Source organism: Salvelinus namaycush, chromosome 15, assembly GCF_016432855.1.
Source record: "Salvelinus namaycush isolate Seneca chromosome 15, SaNama_1.0, whole genome shotgun sequence".
Classification (NCBI taxonomy): Eukaryota; Metazoa; Chordata; class Actinopteri; order Salmoniformes; family Salmonidae; genus Salvelinus; species Salvelinus namaycush.
The window spans coordinates 21,812,954-21,832,448 of record NC_052321.1 but is presented as its reverse complement, the minus strand read 5'-3'; the positions used below and the strand labels follow the sequence as shown (position 1 = coordinate 21,832,448).

General features: G+C 41.5%; 1 protein-coding gene and 1 pseudogene across 1 annotated transcript; both read right to left on the bottom strand.

The window, feature by feature from the left end:
* Positions 1–1,010: 1,010 nt before the first annotated feature.
* On the bottom strand, positions 1,011–2,302 carry LOC120059989 (annotated as a pseudogene).
* Positions 2,302–7,078, bottom strand: LOC120059988 (leucine-rich repeat-containing protein 74A). The gene is made up of 14 exons (XM_039009066.1): positions 6,970–7,078; positions 6,637–6,812; positions 6,194–6,301; positions 5,866–5,959; positions 5,711–5,760; positions 5,538–5,619; positions 5,306–5,391; positions 5,007–5,201; positions 4,826–4,921; positions 4,600–4,743; positions 4,264–4,368; positions 4,019–4,104; positions 3,144–3,690; positions 2,302–2,409 (listed from the first exon to the last, which is right to left on the bottom strand). Exons 1-14 carry the CDS (start codon positions 7,076–7,078, stop codon positions 2,302–2,304), a joined length of 1,986 nt encoding a protein of 661 aa, XP_038864994.1.
* Positions 7,079–19,495: the final 12,417 nt, after the last annotated feature.

Here is a 19,495-nt window from a genome sequence, read left to right as displayed (position 1 = left end):
AAGTTCCAGCACACAAATATTACTTTATTTCTCCTCATGGGACTTTAGATTTTATGTTGGTAAGAAGTATAGTACTGGTTTATGTGTTTGATTCTGCCCTAATTTTTCCATGAACCACATTTTAGTAGTTAATTCAATCAAGCAGAGTTCCATAGTCCGATCAATACTGTTATGCATGTTTGAATAATAATAAATTGCTAATATAATAAATGGCCTTTGTAAATGATTCTTTAATTTACAGGAAATGATGGCCAAAGTGGATTGGGTCTATGTTCAACATAGTTTTATCGTAGTATTTTTTAGATAAGAAAGGGAACAAAGAAAATTAGTTTTTTCAATACTTTTCTGTAGTCTACACATGTAAACTTTCAAATTAAATTGAACACGTTTTATTTTCTATGTGGTTAGATATCAATAATGAGCAGACTAAGTATACTCAGGAATGAAGGGGGTTATTGTTAATTAATTCTTAACAATGTGCTGCATATTGAGAGATATTATCCCCCAATACAGAATCACAATACCCCGCTTTAATGTTGGTGACACTGTTTGATACCTACAGTACATGAAGATTAACAAAGTCTACAGCCCAAAACTACGTTTCCTCTAACTTTAAGTTTGGAACTGAATTTGCTACCAGCATAAGGGACTGTTATCAGCATGGAAAAAACACAATTAAAGTATTTTATATAAGATATAGTCATGCTTATTAGCCACAACTGACCTTCATTTGGCTGATACACATCATTATATAAGTACTAATACACCTCATTATATAGGTGCTGATTCAGCCTAAAGACTGAAGGAATCATAATACTTAAATACATTGAAGACAGTACTATTTCAGATGTCAAAAGTAAACACTTGAACATTAATCCTTAGTCAGATATGTATTTTAAATCAATGAGCATAAAACAGGGTGTTCTACATAATCAGAGCAACTACAAAAGAGATTAAATCTGATTTGAGTATAATGAGTTTCAATATGAGATGCCGCAATAGGCCTTTTATCAGACCAAGAGTTGTGTCGTGTTGACAGTGGCCTGGTTGTCAAACCAGAGATGATAGTTGACATAGTCATCGTTGTACATGTCAAGTTTCTGTTCAGTGGGTTGAAGTCGAGGTTGACACACTTGTCCTTGAACCACTCAAATGTAATGTTCATGTAGTTCTCTTGTTTTTTCTTGTATTCATAAGTGTAAAATATCTCCTCACAGTGAATGTCAACTGTTCTGACAGCATAGAAAACCACACATGCCATGAAGGCAGATGGTTTTCACACACTGGTTTCTCACAACTCCTGTATACCAAATGATGGTTTATGGATTTGAGCAATTACCATTTTACCCTTGGATTCCTCTGTGGCATAGGTCACCCACAGCCCACTCTCATCAGCAGCAAAGTCTAGGTTCTGATTGGGTGAGTGACTGTATACGAATCTGGTGCTAGCCTTTGCAATCACCCTGTGCTCATATTTTATAGTAGTACAATTCAGTTTGGCCAGGCTAAATGGGTTGTTAAATTGATAATACAGGATGTTATAACGAACAATGAAGTTGTTGCCAGTTCCATACCAGCTACTTGACAAGCTTTGGTGTTTAAATGGAGTTCTCAAAATAAGATTTTTGTATTTTCTGTAAAAGCTCATGTCAACAATTGAGGCACTGCCCAGAGTACCAGTATTGAGATTCAGAACCATGCACAGGCTAAGAATCATTCCCCCACCCTCCCCAATTTGTAGCCACCATTCAAGTGGGCATTCAGTTGAATGACGATGGGCTTGCTAATTGTGGTTATACCTCCGTGCTCCCAGGACCCTGAGAAAAGAGGGTACAGTCAGTGACATCAAACGTGCAAGAGTCTTATGACAAGGGTGTGTATCATTTTAAAAGTGGTCTTTGACTTACCGATATAGGGGTTGAAGATCTGGTTGTGGTGCCTATCACACTCCTCCAGTTTGAGCTATATCTTGATGTAGTCACGACGGGTCACCAGCAGCAGGTTCTCATCGTACCTCTCCAGCTTGGTCAGGACCACCAGCATGGAGGAGATCTGAGAGAGATCACAGATGAGCAACCACAAGACCAAAAGTTGTAAATCTTACAAAAGAGAAATATCTCAAGTGAAAAGTTGACATGGTCATTGACCATAGCTGTATCATGACCATATGAGTTGTTAGGAACAGTCTTGGGTAGTTACCTGCTGGTGCAAAGACTCAAAGACAGTAGTGGAGGTCTGTATGGAGCCCCGGAGCTCCTGCACCAGTCTCCACCTGCTTGATCTGCACCTTCACCTCCTGCATTAGGCCTCTCTGTACGCATCAGGGTTCTTCTCCATCAGCTCCATCAACACCGTCAGGGTCACTATATTCTCTGCACACACTGTCAGCTTATTCTCATATGTCTCAAACTGGAGGGAAGGATATTTTATAGACAGTAAGTACCTAAGTCACATATAGGCAAACTGAACTATTGTTAAGGAAATATAGTCATCAGAACCGTTGCGCATTGCAGAATCTATGGTGTACATCAGAGAGTGATAGGCCTTCACACCCACACTGTCACCATCAAAGACACACGTCAGACAACTGTGAGACGTCAGTGATCTTTGACAAACAGATTCTATCTGCCAGGATGTTTTTAGTGCAGGGATGTCATATAATGTTGTGGTGGGTATTAGAATTTTCACAGATAATTCATGGGTGTGCCCTTAGCATCTACACTCGGGAACTTTCCCAGACATAATGCAAAGTGCTATGGTCTGAGCAGGATCTTTGACAACCCTGGTACTAAATGGTATCTTAAATAAAAGAGTTCATAGTATTGAGCTAAGGCACATCAATGCAACAACTAACCCGATACATTTAAAGATAATCATACCATCTAATTTAGCTGGGTAAGAATAAGGTTTGCATGAAACGTGGCCATGTATACTGGAATAATATTTATTTTGAGGTTTTGTGTAATACATGGACTCTATGTAATTATTAATACTTATTATTAATATTTCCAGTAAAAATATATAACGATGGGTCAGTGGAGCTGTTACTGCATAGTAAGACACAGCAGCATCAGTCACTTTGATGATTGTGTTTGATTCTGTTCATGTGGAGTTTTATCCACGCGTTTCTTCTTTTTCTTCACATTGGTGGTTTTGGTTTTAGTGTCTGGCTGCTTGGAGTTCAGTGCTGGACTGGACCTGGTCAGGTGGTTGGCAGTGGGGCTCAGCTTGGTGTGGTCAACATCAGGGTTGGAGTCAGAGAGCATCCCCTGGGCCGAGGAGGGTTTGGATTGGGGGTATCGTTGGGAGTCATCCATCAGGTTGGGCTGGGAGTAGGAGCGCATGGTGGGGGAACTGGTGGGCCGTTGGTGGGTGCTGCCCCCTAGCATGGGGAGGTGGATGTGCTCACTGCTCAGGTTTGTGACAGAGTAGCGGCTGCTGTTGGACATGACAATGTGGTGCCAGGAGCTGAGTGGGGTGGCAGAGAAGTGCTGGGGGCCACTGGAGTCCTCCTTGGTGCCCCCTGGGGACATGACCATGGAGCTGCGGGGGGTGTTGGCCTCCACGGCGCTCTGGAAGGTCTTCAGGATGCGCTCGCTCTTCTGCTTCTCTTTCTTCTGACGGGACTCCACCTTACGCAGCTGCCGCCGGTGGTCCCGCATCATCTGCTTCCTGGTGTCGGCCAGGCCCCTGAGGAGAAACCAACGAATGTATTTAATGTGATGATTCACTTAAACTCATTTAATTTCAAGTCAGATGTAAACTGGACTTTCTCAGCTTTTGAATGGGGAAAACATTGGCATGGCACTACAAGCAATTACACATAGATAAGACTGCCCTACTTCAACACTCTGACCATAAAGGTCTGCTCATGTTTTGTTTGTATGGTAAACAGGTGTAGACAGTTCATGACAAGTTTCCGTTCAGTTCTCAGGTTATTGCTGATGTTAGGTGTTTTCTTTACACACCCATAATGGTCTCCCCACTCTGGCAGTTTGTTCTTATGATAAAAGCCCACCTGTAGTCTACCATCCCTGTCCTTTCACGATCCAGTCTCTGAATCAACTCCTCAATCTGGTATCGATCCAAGGGGATGTTGGATTGCTGTAATGGTTACATAAGACATAAGAGTAAACAAATAAAGACTATGAGCTAGCTGGCCACTAACTTCAATATAAAGTACATCTTGGAGCACTGGAAATGCATTAGCTCAACAGACCTGGCAAATGTCAGGGACTATGGAATGAGCAATTAGTTTGAGACCTGCACAGCCTTCCTGAAGTCTGCCACAGGCACTCGCATTGTCCCATCTTTATCGATTTTCTTAAAGAAGTCCCAAAGACGCAGCTTCCGTTCATCCAGATAATCCTTCAAAGAAAAGAATAGAGCGGTTGGGACGGGGTTTTTTGTCTTAAAATTCCCCCCTATTTCAAATCTTGCACTGTCTTTAAAAACAGCCATAAAATAGGTCCTAGTTTGTAGAATTAGCCGTAAACAAAAAAGAATACAATGCACTGGTATGCAATGATATCACTTGTGATTACTACTTTTCTACATGACTAAAATAGTTTTATGAGTAACAGTAGCCTACCACAGTACCTGGATTACTTTCATTGGGTCAAGGCGTTTGGGTGGTTTCTTAGCGATAAAGCCCCCGACCCCTGCATACTGCACCTCTAGAGAGGGATGCTCCTGGCATGTCAGATCCAGCAGCTGCACAAAGTTCTCATTCACCAACACATTCTACACACAAACACAAAATATTAAGTTCAAATGCAGGGACCAAAACACTTCTGTACATCAAGAAGAGAACAACAATGCTCACGGATATGTTGATCTCCTCCAGAGCAGTTTTGGGGGTGTTCTTGACCACAGTAATAAGAGCCAATGCCCCCTCCACTGTCAGAGAGTTATAAGCCAGCTGCAGGGACACAAAACATAGAAAGTCACACTAGTTTCATACCACACAGGTCAATGGGTGTGTGCCCTGTCCATCAAGCACCTACCATCAGTGCTCTGAGAGTGTCGTTGGCCTCCAGCCCCTTGCACAGCATGCCCACCCCCTCGTTGGTGATGCGGTTGTTGTTGAGGTCCAGGTACACCAGAGTGTTGTTGAATTTCAGTGCCTCTCCTAAAGCCAAGGCCCCCTCATTCCCAAAGCCATTCCAGGACAGGTCCAGGTGTTTCAGGGTCACATTCACCTATGTGAATAGTAGGTATTTTGATCACATACTGTTTTACTCTTTTTTTTTTTACGAACTTACACCTTAAATGTGAGAATTGGGTTGAGTATGTTTATCCAAACCTTGAGGCCGGCACAGAAAGCCACAGCTCCTTTCATTCTCAGATGGTTCCAGCTCAAGTCTAGTACCTCCAGAGCTTCATTGTTTGCTGTAGGATTATGTCAGTGACAGCAGATGTAAAACACTCACATTGTGCATGATTCTAACCGCAATGACTCCATTTGTCTGTATACTCCATGAGACTGCTCAGCCATAATGATGTGAGATACAGACATAAAGTGAAATGGTCTCTACCTAACATCTGGCCCAGATGCTCCCCACCTCTCCCACAGAACTGATTGTGGCTCAAGTCCAGCTCCTTTACTCTATAGTTGTTCTATAGGGAGAGATATTGCAAGTAGCTAGCTATAGACTCAGTAATATCATCAATATGCCTGCATGTTTGAATGTAATTTCTTTTCACTTACTGCCAGGGCATCTGCAAAACTTTTAGCATCGTCCTCTATGAATCCATTCCCTGTGAAGAAATTGTTTATATAAATAGATTCAGAAATAGAGTCGAGAAATATAGTATCTAACAGACCATTCTTTTTGTTTCCATTTTCAAATCTGTGTGTACTACCTGAAAGTTTGATGGATTTGATGGAAATGTTATCGAGCAACATTTTTGCTATGCACTCAGCCCCTTCAGACTGTAGGTGATTGTTGGACAAATCCTACGAGACAAACAGTGGGCATGTTAACACAGAGCTATAATTCCATCATGAAAGCATGACCCGCAAGACTCTTATGCCCTCTTGTGGCAGATTCAAATCAAATCAAAGATTGTGGGACATATCATACATATCATACTTATCCCACTTCTGAATAAACATGTTATAGAGATACCAGATACAATTACTTTACCTTCTTACAGAGAGCTGCCTAAAGACCATCTCATACAAACTTACCAGATGCTGAATGGTGAAATTTGCCTTTAACATCTCTAGAAGGTATCTGGCTCCCTCAGCTAGCAGGTAGTTGTCTGCCAACTCCAGGTTGGTGATGTGCATGTCAGTCTGAGAAGAAACATTGGAACATAAAGAGCGTTCCTTGAACATAAAGAGCGTTCCTTGAACATAAAGAGCGTTCCTTGAACATAAAGAGCATTCCTTGAGCATAAAGAGCATTCCTTGAACATAAAGAACGTTCCTTGAACATAAAGAGCATTCCTTGAACATAAAGAACGTTCCTTGAACATAAAGAGCATTCCTTGAACATAAAGAGCATTCCTTGAACATAAAGAACGTTCCTTGAACATAAAGAGCATTCCTTGAACATAAAGAGCGTTCCTTGAACATAAAGAGCATTCCTTGAAGTTGATATTATGTTAATAGACGTCCACCAGACTTACCACCAGAGCGATGGCTAGTGCCTTGCCCCCTGGAGGTCCCAGGCCGTGGTGGTTGAGGTTCATGGTGGACGTGCCCAGGTTCCGGAGGAAGTAGGAGACAGGAACCACCCCGACCAGCTTGCAGGCCTGCAGGTATATCTCAGCAGTCGATGTGTCTTTACTGGTCTTTTTCACCTCTAACAATGACAAGAAGTGGTGTCACTATCAGACAACCATCAGTGTGAGATATGCATCAAACAAATCAACTTACAATACAAACAATGATACATTGTAATAACAACAGTGAGCTGACGTGTTATTATCCATAAAATGTCAATATAATAGCCTACTCACCATCAATCTCCAGGTCTGTATCCCACTTATCCTCCAGGTCTAGGTCTTCTGCAGAGGATGGACTGTCATTATCTGCTAGGCAGAGGGACTCGAGAGATAGGACAGACATCTTCTCTGTCCTAACAGTCACATACTCAAGGTCTACAACATGTTTGTTGAATTTGTATTTTACTTCCCGTTATGACTTTGGCTCTTCCCACATTATGTACTGGTATCTGTGAGGGCTGAGCAACTGTTGTTGCAACAGTGAAATCAAATACCCACCTGAGTTGTCCCAAACTGTAATTCAATCCTAAAGAGACCATGGTGTGTCATAAAGAATTCACCACTCACAGGGAAGGGCTAAGAGAAGGCCTATTGAGTATTATCATTTTTAGTAGATTTTTACCTACAACACACAAACAAAATGCTGCATTCCCAGTTCCAGACCATGACAATCTTCTACAAATATTCCAACATGAGCAGCTTTCTTGTTGTTAAACTTGTTTTATTTGTTATCACTGTCATCTTGAAATCTACAGTAAAATGATAATCTGGCACTGAGGTGGTTGCAGCAGTCACGGTTAGTTCTACCTGGATCCCTGGGATGTTTTTATCCTAAACCATAACACTTACCTAACCATTTCAAAAATGTCAATTTGGGACGTCGCAAGGATTCCATGTAGCAAGGACATTGCATTGAAGTATGATTATTGTTGCATTATGAGCGAATTTAAAGACAATCATTGCTAGCAGACCAGCTAATTTAGGGACATTGTCGCTATATTTATCGAGTTTTCAGACCCCTCCAGCGACTTTTTATTGGTAAATGATTCTAGCGACAAAATCATCTACTTTTCAGACTGCCTTTGGCGTTTATATGATTTTGATATCATTTAGCAACTTTTCCCACTCTATTCTGCCCACAAAGAAGTTACAGCAACAGCCCACACACAAGCGCAAAAGGGGAGGAATGTGCGGCGGGAGAGGGGGCAAAACGCTAGGAAAGGGGACTGCATGTGCGCCGCAACAAGCAAATTGATGCTGTGACGTCGTCGCGGCAACGGCTAAACGTCATATACCGACAAATCAAGGAGCCAATAGCGGAACTCTGGAAAATAGTTGGCAACAGTGGAGCAGTCATTAGAGCAGAGCATGTTCAGGAGCCTGACATTTTACGAACTTTACTCGTTAACAAGGATTAGAAACGGCGTTTTAGGTAAACCACATGCAAACAAGCATTTCAGTGGCATTTTCAATTTGTAGAGCACCATTTGAGATATTGTCATTATAGGCTAGTGCCTGTACATTTTTGCGAATTCTGTTGGCGAGCCAGTGGTGTAAAGTACTCAAGTAAAAATACCCATAAAAACTAGTTTTAAAGTATCTGTACTTTACTGTTTATATTTTTGACAACTTTTACTCCACTACATTCCTAAATAAATAATGTACTTTTTACTCCATACATTTTCCCTGACACCCAAAAGTACTAGTTACATTTCTAATGCAGGACAGGAAAATGGTCCAATTCACTCACTTATCAAGAGAACATCCCTGGACATACTGCCTCTGATTTGGTGGACTCACTAAACACAAATGCTTTGTTTGTAAATTATGTCTGAGTCTCTTGTTGGGAATTGAGCTGTATGTTTTTCCCATGTGTAGATCATGTGTGCAGGAGGTCCAGGAGAACCACTTTACAGAGCAATTCCATCTCCACCGTTTGTGACATGGGTAGGCACAAGGCCCCCCTCAGCATCTGTTTATGGCACACTACAGTTGGTAAAATACATGTAATAGCTGTTTGTATATCAGTATATGTAATTTTGTGGTTCAATCCGCCATCAAAACTACACCTGTGCTCACAAATCGGGGCACCAGCACCAAGACGGAAGTCTGTGTGGTTTGTTTCCGTGGCGACCACTTCCACCCAGGTGTCAGAGCCTGCTGGAGTTCTACAGGCCAGAGTGAGAGCTGCTGGACCGAGGAAACATGGACATTGTCCTGATGCTCCAGCCAATCATCACATAGGGGTCAAAAGTCACTGCCAAGAGCATGCCCCTCTGTGTGGCCACCTGCTGTTCAACCCCAGGAGGGGTGACATGAAACTGGCCCACCTGGCCATGTGTTACCCTTTCTATGAGCATATAATATAAACTACAACGCGAAAGGTACAGTTTACTTCACTTTTAATCATGTCAGCACATGTAACAGCAGTTTACAGCACTTTTTTAGTTTTTTATTCTTCCTCTTCCCAATTCACTTGAACTATATTTCTTAATTTCCCATGGGCTTCACCAGAGTACCCCCTAGTGGCTGGAATACAACTGTATTAAGCCCCTTAAGTACTACTTTCGAGTAGCATGTGTAAGTAGTTTTGGGGGGGTTATCTGTACTTAACTATTTATATTTACTTCACTACATTCCTAAAGAAAATAATGTACTTTTTACTACATACATTTTCCCTGAAAACAAAAAGTACTAGTTACATTTTTGAATTCTTATCAAGAGAACACCTCTGGTCATCCCTACTGCTGCTGATCTGGCGCACTCACTAAACACACATGCTTCGTTTGTAAATGTGTCTGAGTGTTGAAGTGTGCCCCTGGCTATCCGTAAATAAATAAATAAACAAGAAAATTGTGCCGTCTGGTTTGCGTAATATAAGGAATTTGAAAGGATTTATACTTTTATTTTTGATACTTCAGTATATTTTAGTAATTACATTCACTATTGATACTTAAGTATATTTAAAACCAAATACTTTTACTTTTACTCAAGCAGTATTTTATTGGGTGACTTTCACTTGAGTCATTTTCTATTAAGATATCTTTACTTTTACTCTAGTATGACGATTGGGTACTTTTCCCACCACTGCGTCTATGGAAAATGGCTTGTTGTCATCAATTGTAAGTTACTTGTGTTTTGTGTTCTCTGTGTGGCAGATATCAGGTCAAGAGGATGTGTCCTACAATATCCATGATAGGAGGGTGTTTGCCCCCCTTTGGCCATGCACCGTGGGCATTGATGACAACTGCCAGTACACAACAACCCAGAGTCAAGAACCAGATACGTTTGTGTCAGTCTGTTTGGACCATGTCAGGGTGGATTGTCGGTTGTGAATACTACAGATGGCATGTACAGATGTGGCAGGCAAGTATATAGAGGGATTTCAAGCTCCCATTATGACAATGGGTCGATTCCTCTTCTCACAGACAGCGTGTCTCCATTTAAGTGTTGTGTGATCTGACTCTGGACTTTATATTTGTTATTCCTGTGTAGGGAACCTGCAGTACAACCATGACTTCCTCCGTCAGCTGCGTTTCTGTAAGGCTGCCTGTATCAGGCCACACGACCTGGAGCTCATCCCAAGGGCCACTGACAACACACACACAGTAAAACACACTACCACAAACACTTAATCTCAACAGTACTTGTGGAGGATGAATCAGAATTAGTTGGGTAACATAGATAAATAATATGTTTTATTTATCTAATATGCTTATGTGAGATACTTGTCATTAGAATGTCTCCCTTTGGACTATACTGTTGGCAGTTGCACTTTCCTTTCTCAGCTAGGCCTCAGTCACTTGGAGCCCAGAGAGGGGAGAGGTCAGGCTTGTCTTTTACATGTCTCTGGTAATATGGAAAATATCAGAAAGGGAGAGGTCAGAATGGAACATTGTCTTCATATGTGAATGTATCTGTTAAACCATGTGAAGGGATGGCATGATTAAGGGACAACCAATTATCTCTTGGCTCCACAATGTCTGTGCGCAAGTCACTCCCCTCAGTGAGCTTGTCCAGGAGTGGGGAGAAGAGGGGGTTTACTTGAATTAGAACCTCGTCTTAGAGACCAAACTGAACGATAATTTATAGCTAATGCTATCTGGCTATGGGATACTCCTTTCTCAAGTAAAAGGCCCTTTGTGAAGTTTTCCTAAGATCTGTGGTTCGTTATGTAAGTTGAGAGGGGTGTATCTTTGCTATAAAAGATCTTTGCTACTCAACTACTCATTAGAGATAGTGAATTGTTGAAAGTCAAATGCTATTGCAAAGCTTAATTATTATTAAAGGTGAAGTTTAAGTATAACTCTGACTGGTGTGGTTTGTAACTCTCCTCATTTGGTAATACAGGAAATTGCCACGACATACTCACGGCAGGTGAGACTCCAGTTGTGTAGAGAACAGTTAAAGTGGAACTGACCGCATTTGAACTACTTTGTCGATATGATTGTCTGTTTCATATCAGTCAAAAATATAAAATTCCCTAAAGTGAACCCTTATCACAAAGGGGGCATAAGCTTGATCTATACATTATTCAACTCGCACAATCTGGATTTCCTGAATTCTCTTAAGAACCAATGGGAAGAGGATTTAGGTGAACAACTTTCAGACTAAACCTGGCAGAGTATGCTTCAGATAATACATTCATCATCTATATGTGTAAGACATGCTGTAATTCAATTTAAAAAAGTTCATCGGCTGCATTGGTCAAAGCCAAATTTATCCAAGATTAGACCATAAATATATCCCACGTGATTGATGTAAGCAGGCTCCTGCTACTTTATTACACATGTTTGGACATGCCTGCAATTCACAGATTTCTGGATATCAAATTGAGACCTTTTCTAAGATACTGGAGAGACCTACAGAACCTTCTTCCTTTTTTTTCATTATTCGGAGTGCACGACAGGAGGCCCCTCTAAACAGTTCTATGGAGTGGCACGACAGGAGGCCCCTCTAAACAGTTCTATGGAGTGGCACGACAGGAGGCCCCTCTAAACAGTTCTATGGAGTGGCACGACAGGAGGCCCCTCTAAACAGTTCTATGGAGTGGCACGACAGGAGGCCCCTCTAAACAGTTCTATGGGCAAAATGCTGGCATTTAATACTCTTCTAGCTAGACGTCTTATACTATTTAAGTAGAAGGATCGGTTTCCTCCTACTTTAACCATTGGATAAAGGAAGTTATGCAACATCTCAAGCTAGAGAAAATATGCCACTCCGTTAGGGGATCTGCAATTACATTTTATAATATCTGGCAACCTTTCCTATCCTTTGAGGAAGACATGGACCCAGCTAATTTCACAACTCCATAAACCAAACCAAATTAGAAATTGTATCATTATTTTTACTCTTTCACTTTTTGATTTATAATAGCTTTGTATTTTTTTTACTATTTGATTATATTACTCATTGTATATCATACCTGCTTTAAATCTGGTTTTGGGGTGGCTTTGATTTGGTAGGTGATCCATGTGTGTTCTGCCCTCTACCTGTTCGGTCTGTTATCTGTATAATCATAAAAAAAACGTGTGTATATATATATACACATACACACAGTTGAAGTCGGAAGTTTACATACACTTAGGTTGGAGTCATTAAAACTCGTTTTTCAACCACTCCACAAATTTCTTGTTAACAAACTATAGTTTTGGCAAGTCGGTTAGGACATCTACTTTGCATGACACAAGTAATTTTTCCAACAATTGTTTACAGACAGATTATTTCACTGTATTACAATTCCAGTGCGTCAGAAGTTTACATACACTAAGTTGACTGTGCCTTTAAACAGCTTGGAAAATTCCCAAAAATTATGTCATGGCTTTAGAAGCTTCTGATAGGCTAATTGACATAATTTGAGTCAATTGGAGGTGTACCTGTGGATGTATTTCAAGGCCTACCTTCAAACTCAGTGCCCCTTTGCTTGACATCATGGGAAAATCAAAAGAAATCAGCCAAGACCTCAGACCTCAATTGTAGACCTCCACAAGTCTGGTTCATCCTTGGGTGCGATTTCCAATCGCCTGAAGGTACCACGTTCATCTGTACAAACAATAGTATGCAAGTATAAACACCATGGGACCACGCAGCCGTCATACCACTCAGGAAGGAGAAGCTTTCCATCTCCTAAAGATGAACGTACTTCGGTGCGAAAAGTGCAAATCAAACCCAGAACAACAGCAAAGGACCTTGTGAAGATCCTGGAGGAAACATGTACAAAAGTATCTATATCCACAGTAAAACAAGTCCTATATCGATATAACCTGAAAGGCCGCTCAGCAAGGAAGAAGCCACTGCTCCAAAACCGCCATAAAAAAGCCAGACTACGGTTTGCAACTGCACATGGGGACAAATATCATACCTTTTGGAGAAATGTCCTCTGGTCTGATGAAACAAAAATAGAACTGTTTAGCCATAATGACCATCGTTATGTTTGGAGGAAAAAGGGGGAGGCTTGCAAGCCGAAGAACACCATCCCAACCGTGAAGTACGGGGGTGGCAGCATCATGTTGTGGGTGTGCTTTGCTGCAGGAGGGACTGGTGCACTTCACAAAATAGATGGCATCATGAGGGAAGAAAATGATGTGGATATATTGAAGCAACATCAGTCAGGAAGTTAAAGCTTGGTCGCAAATGGGTCTTCCAAATGGACAATGACCTCAAGCATACTTCCAAAGTTGTGGCAAAATGGCTTAAGGACAACAAAGTCAAGGTATTGGAGTGGTCATCACAAAGCCCTGACCTCAGTCCTATAGAAAATCTGTGGGCAGAACTGAAAAAGCATGTGCGAGTAGTTACACCAGCTCTGTCAGGAGGAATGGGCCAAAATTCACCCAACTTATTGTGCGAAGCTTGTGGAAGGCTACCCGAAACATTTGACCTAAGTTTAAATTGTTGAAGGCAATGCTACCAAATACTAATTGAGTGTATGTAAACTTCTGACCCACTGGGAATGTGATGAAAGAAGTTCTGTGCAACTTCCTTGGCCATCTACAGTCGTGGCCAAAAGTTTTGAGAATGACACAAATATTAATTTCCACAAAGTTTGCTGCTTCAGTGTCTTTAGATATTTTTGTCACATGTTACTATGGAATACTGAAGTATAATTACAAGCATTTCATAAGTGTCAAAGGCTTTTATTGACAATTACATGAAGTTGATGCAAAGAGTCAATATTTGCAGTGTTGACCCTTCTTTTTCAAGACCTCTGCAATCCACCCTGGCATGCTGTCAATTCACTTCTGGGCCACATCCTGACTGATGGCAGCCAATTCTTGCATAATCAATGCTTGGAGTTGGTCAGAATTTGTGGGGTTTTGTTTGTCCACCCGCCTCTTGAGGATTGACCACAAGTTCTCAATGGGATTAAGGTCTGGGGAGTTTCCTGGCCATGGACCCAAAATATTAATGTTTTGTTCCCCGAGCCACTTAGTTATCACTTTTGCCTTATGGCAAGGTGCTCCATCATGCTGGAAAAGGCATTGTTCGTCACCAAACTGTTCCTGGATGGTTGGGACAAGTTGCTCTCGGAGGATGTGTTGGTACCATTCTTTATTCATGGCTGTGTTCTTCGGCAAAATTGTGAGTGAGCCCACTCCCTTGGCTGAGAAGGAACCCCACACATGAATGGTCTCAGGATGCTTTACTGTTGGCATGACACAGGACTGATGGTAGCGCTCACCTTGTCTTCTTCGGACAAGCTTTTTTCCGGATGCCCCAAACAATCGGAAAGGGGATTCATCAGAGAAAAGGACTTTACCCCAGTCCTCAGCAGTCCAATCCCTGTACCTTTTGCAGAATATCAGTCTGTCCCTGATGTTTTTCCTGGAGAGAAGTGGCTTCTTTGCTGCCCTTCTTGACACCAGGCCATCCTCCAAAAGTCTTTGCTTCACTGTGCGTGCAGATGCACTCACACCTGCCTGCTGCCATTCCTGAGCAAGCTCTGTACTGGTGGTGCCCCGATCCTGCAGCTGAATCAACTTTAGGAGATGGTCCTGGCGCTTGCTGGACTTTCTAGGGTGCCCTGAAGCCTTCTTCACAACAATTGAACCGCTCTCCTTGAAGTTCTTGATGATCTGATAAATGGTTGATTTAGGTGCAATCTTACTGGCAGCAATATCCTTGCCTGTGAAGCCCTTTTTGTGCAAATCAATGATGACGGCACGTGTTTCCTTGCAGGTAACAATAGCTGACAGAGGAAGAACAAGGATTCCAAGCACGACCCTCCTTTTGAAGCTTCCAGTCTGTTATTTGAACTCAATCAGCATGACAAAGTGATCTCCAGCCTTGTCCTCGTCAACACTCACGCCTGTGTTAATGAGAGAATCACTGACATGATGTCAGCTGGTCCTTTTGTGGCAGGGCTGAAATGCAGTGGAAATGTTTTTGGGGGATTCAGTTCATTTGCATGGCAAAGAGGGACTTTGCAATTAATTGCAATTCATCTGATCACTCTTCATAACATTCTGGAGTATATGCAAATAGCCATCATACAAACTGAAGCTGCAGACTTTGGGGGCATCTAGCTTAGATTGTACGATGGCCGGGGTGTTAAGCATATCCCAGTTTAGGTCACCTAACAGTACAAACTCTGAAGATAAATGGGGGGCAATTCATTCACATATGGTGTCCAGTGCGCAGCTGGGGGCTGAGGGGGGTCTGTAACAAGCAGCAACAGTGGCAGAACTCTGCAGGCTGTCTCTGCAGTAGATTGCAACTCCACCCCCTTTGGCAGTTCTGTCTTGACGGAAAATGTATACACATACATAGAGGCATTTTTCAGCTATGATTTTACCACTTAGAATCCAGAATGGATATGACAATGTGGCCAGAACAGGATGTAATACACCCTTACAACAATCTACTTTTTGATCTTCTTGACTTCTTATCTGGTAAACTGCTACTGTGTGTCAAGAAAAGAGCCCCAATTAGGGGTTAGTGTACTCCAGTAAGAAAGGGCTGGTTTAGATTAAAAACTATTGCCCTGTGTCCCCGTTCATAGGGGCATGCGAGACTAGTCAGTGGTAGAATTGAGTTGGCACTTTATTGGCCCAAACACCCATAGACCCACAAGGTTGAGGTTACTCATGGACAGTAATTAGTCATTTAAAAAAATGTGCATTGATGCATTGTGTCTAACTGTCCAAGAATAGGATCCAAAGTGTTAGGAAATATTTGTTCCCATAAATACAAAGGAGGATGTCTCTCCTCATACCTCTAGCACTTTAGTCAGACTGCCAGACTGTGCACCAGAGCCAATCAGGAGAGAATACATATAGGTCAACGGTGCCAATTGAAAGTCAAGGGGTGTGTCTGTGCCTTTTGGATTACTCTCCCTTTACAGAGAACCCCTGCGGTTCAAGTCTGCTCTGCGCATGTCTGAACGTGACAGAGCCAGCAGCCAAGAGAGTTTTTCACAGTATGTCATAAAAAAGTATTACACTTATGAAAGTATGTAAAATGCTAATATGTATTAGATCCAGTACAATGGAATGCAGCGTGTTTCCGATTCCTCCTTCTCTTTCTGTCCAGCAGGGTCAACCAAAAACACTTGGCCTGATGGTTCATGCAGATACTGGGGAAGCAATATAGAAATGTATTGATCCCTTAAATGATTTTACTATTAAATTACCCATATCACAAGCCTCATACCTCTTCACAAAAATGTACCTAAATACATTTTGGAAAAAGGATTTTACTCACAAAAGTTAGAAGTAGTAGGCCATGCATCAAATAACTGTTTATCAGAAAAACGAACCCTCAAATGCAATATTGCATTTTGTAAGTTGTCTGCAGGTGGCTTGTTTTGAATGCACTCAAATATCAAGTCATTATCAGGTTATGTAAACTGCGTTCTAATATTCAACGTAGAAGGATTTGTCTTAAATGTACAGTATATGAAAGTGATGCTATGAAAAGGATTCTTTCACATTATCAAGCTCACTTTGACTGACAAATCACTGCCTATTACTGTGATTAAACAGAGCATATGAAACATTGTTTTCATGAGGCCTACCTGTGCGCCTTCCTTTAAGCACCTCTGTTTGAACACCTGTCCTTGATCCATACCACATACAGCCATTTGCGGATCTTTTCAGTGTCCATGTGAAAGATAGTTATTGCGAGGCTGGAACATTTGTTGACTTAAAAAAAATGTTTTTAACACCCATGTAAAATGAAGGCCTGCAAAGCTTACAGATTTAAGTCTAATAGCATGAGATGAAAGTAGACCAACATCAGAGTGTGCGATATGAAGGTATAGTCAGTGGACATTCTGAACCTTGTTTGAGGTCAGTAGGTCACATGACCAAGGAGCTATTGAAATTCTACATTTTGAAAAATTCATGTAAAACCATATGAGATGAAAATGGACAAACTAAAGGGTGTGCAATATAGAAGGGTAGTCAGTGGACATACTGAACCTTGTTTAAAGTCATTAGGTCACATAACCAAGGAGCTATTGAAATTTGAATGTAAAAAAAGTTTGTACTTTGTTTACGCTCCCTAACTAATTCAACTTGGAATACAAAATGCTGCTCACATTTCCACATGTTTATTAGCTTTGGAAAGCGAATTCATGTCCAAATCGTGAAAATAAAACCTGTGCAATGTTGTGAGCAATTTTTCCAACATCATGACACTTATTTGGAGTCTGTGGCTCAAGTGGTTTGAAAGCGCGAATATCCAACTTGAAACTGTCTTTACCTCGGTTGTCATTGGGGGAGTGACTGACTTCACCTCATATTGTTTGTCGGTAGCTACAGCGAGAGATGCAGGTGTCTTTTTGGTTAGTTAGCAAGAAATGTGAATCGCTTTGCTAGCTAGCTATGCTGAACGACTGTTATACACAGTTATGTATTTGGCATCGATCAAATGGGCAGGCAGGAAGGCAAGTTCACATTCAGTTGTCAAGACGTGGGTTTGGACAAAACATGCTTTGTCAGGTAAACTGCAAAAGGAATAGCAGACTACTATTCAGTGCAATTATGACGGCCAACTAACTGAGAGGGTTTATCTAATGTTCCCTTATTAGATTTTAGCTCACCTTGCTAAATGTAATAACAGGTCCTTTCTCATGTTCAGACAGACTCTCCCACTACCTAAACCTGCGGTCAGCCTACGGCTAATTCATCCCTGCAACAGACTGAGCTGAGGTGACCACCATGCACTCTGAGGATGGAGCTACGGTTGACTACATCTTCTACTCCAAGGCAGGGCAATTCTGGTGCTGATCAGAAAGGTAAGGGGCATATATCCAAAATAATTACATAAATAGCCTTTGATATTGACCTTGAGTCTAGTTAGTATATAGAGAAAGAAGAATTGAGCTATGGCTTAACAAAAAAGTTATTTCAGGTGGAGGTCAACGGCAGAGCGGAGGTTTTAAATTAAGCTGCTTGGTCGTCTCTCCCCCCAATTAGAGGATGATCTCTGGTCAATGAAAGGTTTACCCAATGAATTGTTCTCTTCGGACCATTTCAGTCTCCTGGCCAGGTTCCAGCTGGACCGAAACCGTGTGTAATTTGGCCTGTTTGTGATCCATTAATAATCAGGAGGACCGAGGTCAAGCATTTAAAAATGTTTGTTCAAACTGTACATGATTTTCCCATGGTGTGATTCCGTGTTTTATAAGTTAATAATTGTACTTAATTGGTTCCAGGGTTGTTTCCTACCTGAAGAGAAACTACTCATCCCAAGGTCCAGAGGGGATGGGATGTCCTCTGAAGAATTGTTTTTGTTTACATGAATAGAGAGAAAAAACTAACCAAAAAGGTTAAATTTAGTTGAAAGTTGGAATTTATTTGACATTCTCTTACTGTTGAGATTTGAATGCATGAAGCTTTTAGATTTTAAAAGTTCATATTTTGCTTGGGGATTTTGTGAACAAACTGAGTAAACAATCTGCTACACTAGTAAATTAGAACATTTAAATCTTTACAAACTGTGTTTGATTATGTGGTGTGTTTTGTCCCTTATCATCTGGCTGTGGGCCAGTCATAGTATTATTTTTCAAATGATAGAAATATTGAATTCATATTTTCCATATAACAATATTAGTTTGGCAGTATTTTGGGAAAATCTACATCCTGTCTTGCCTGGCTGAGATGATGTTAATCCGTGACAAGGACCGACGAGTTCTGCGTTCCGAGATGCTGTTCTGCGCACCACTTATGTACTGCGCCATTATTTGCCTGTTTGTGGCCCACCTGTTAGCTTGCACAGTTCTTGCCATTCTCCAATTTTTTTGTTGGTCCATTCTCGGTGAACCCTAGACAATGTCGTGCGTGAAAAGCCCAGGAGGCTAGCCGTTTCTGAGATACTGGAATAGGTGCGCCTGGCACCGGCGAGCATACCATGCTCAAAGTCGCTGAGGTCACTCGTTTTGCCCATTCTAACGTTCAATCGAACAGTAACTGAATGCCTCAATACCTGTCTGCTTTTTTATAGCAGGCCACGTGACTCACTGTCTGTAGGCGCGAACCATTTTTGTGAACGGGGTGGTGTACCTAATAAACTGGCCAAAGTGTATATTTCCACACTATGAGGTTGGAATAATACTGTGAAAATGATAATGCCCTTTTAGTGTAAGAGCTGAAATATCAGCCTGTTTAGATGGGATTGAGTTTTTTTTTTTTTTTTTTTGAGTCATCACCAGGCTGTACATTAGATAGATAGACCATAAGAAAGAGTTCCAAACCTCACAGCGAATAACTGGCAGTCCTAGCAAAATTCTTGCTTGAGAAATTGCTCTTCGCTAAGA

Excerpts from the sequence above, each read along its gene's own strand:
- LOC120059988 (XM_039009066.1), bottom strand. The coding sequence starts at position 7,078 with ATGTCTGTCCTATCTCTCGAGTCCCTCTGCCTAGCAGATAATGACAGT. Across the intron at positions 5,960-6,193 it reads ATTTCACCATTCAGCATCTG|GATTTGTCCAACAATCACCT; the intron begins GTAAGTTTGTAT and ends TTTGTCTCGTAG. Across the intron at positions 2,410-3,143 it reads CTAAAACCAAAACCACCAAT|TTTGAGACATATGAGAATAA; the intron begins GTGAAGAAAAAG and ends CCTTCCCTCCAG.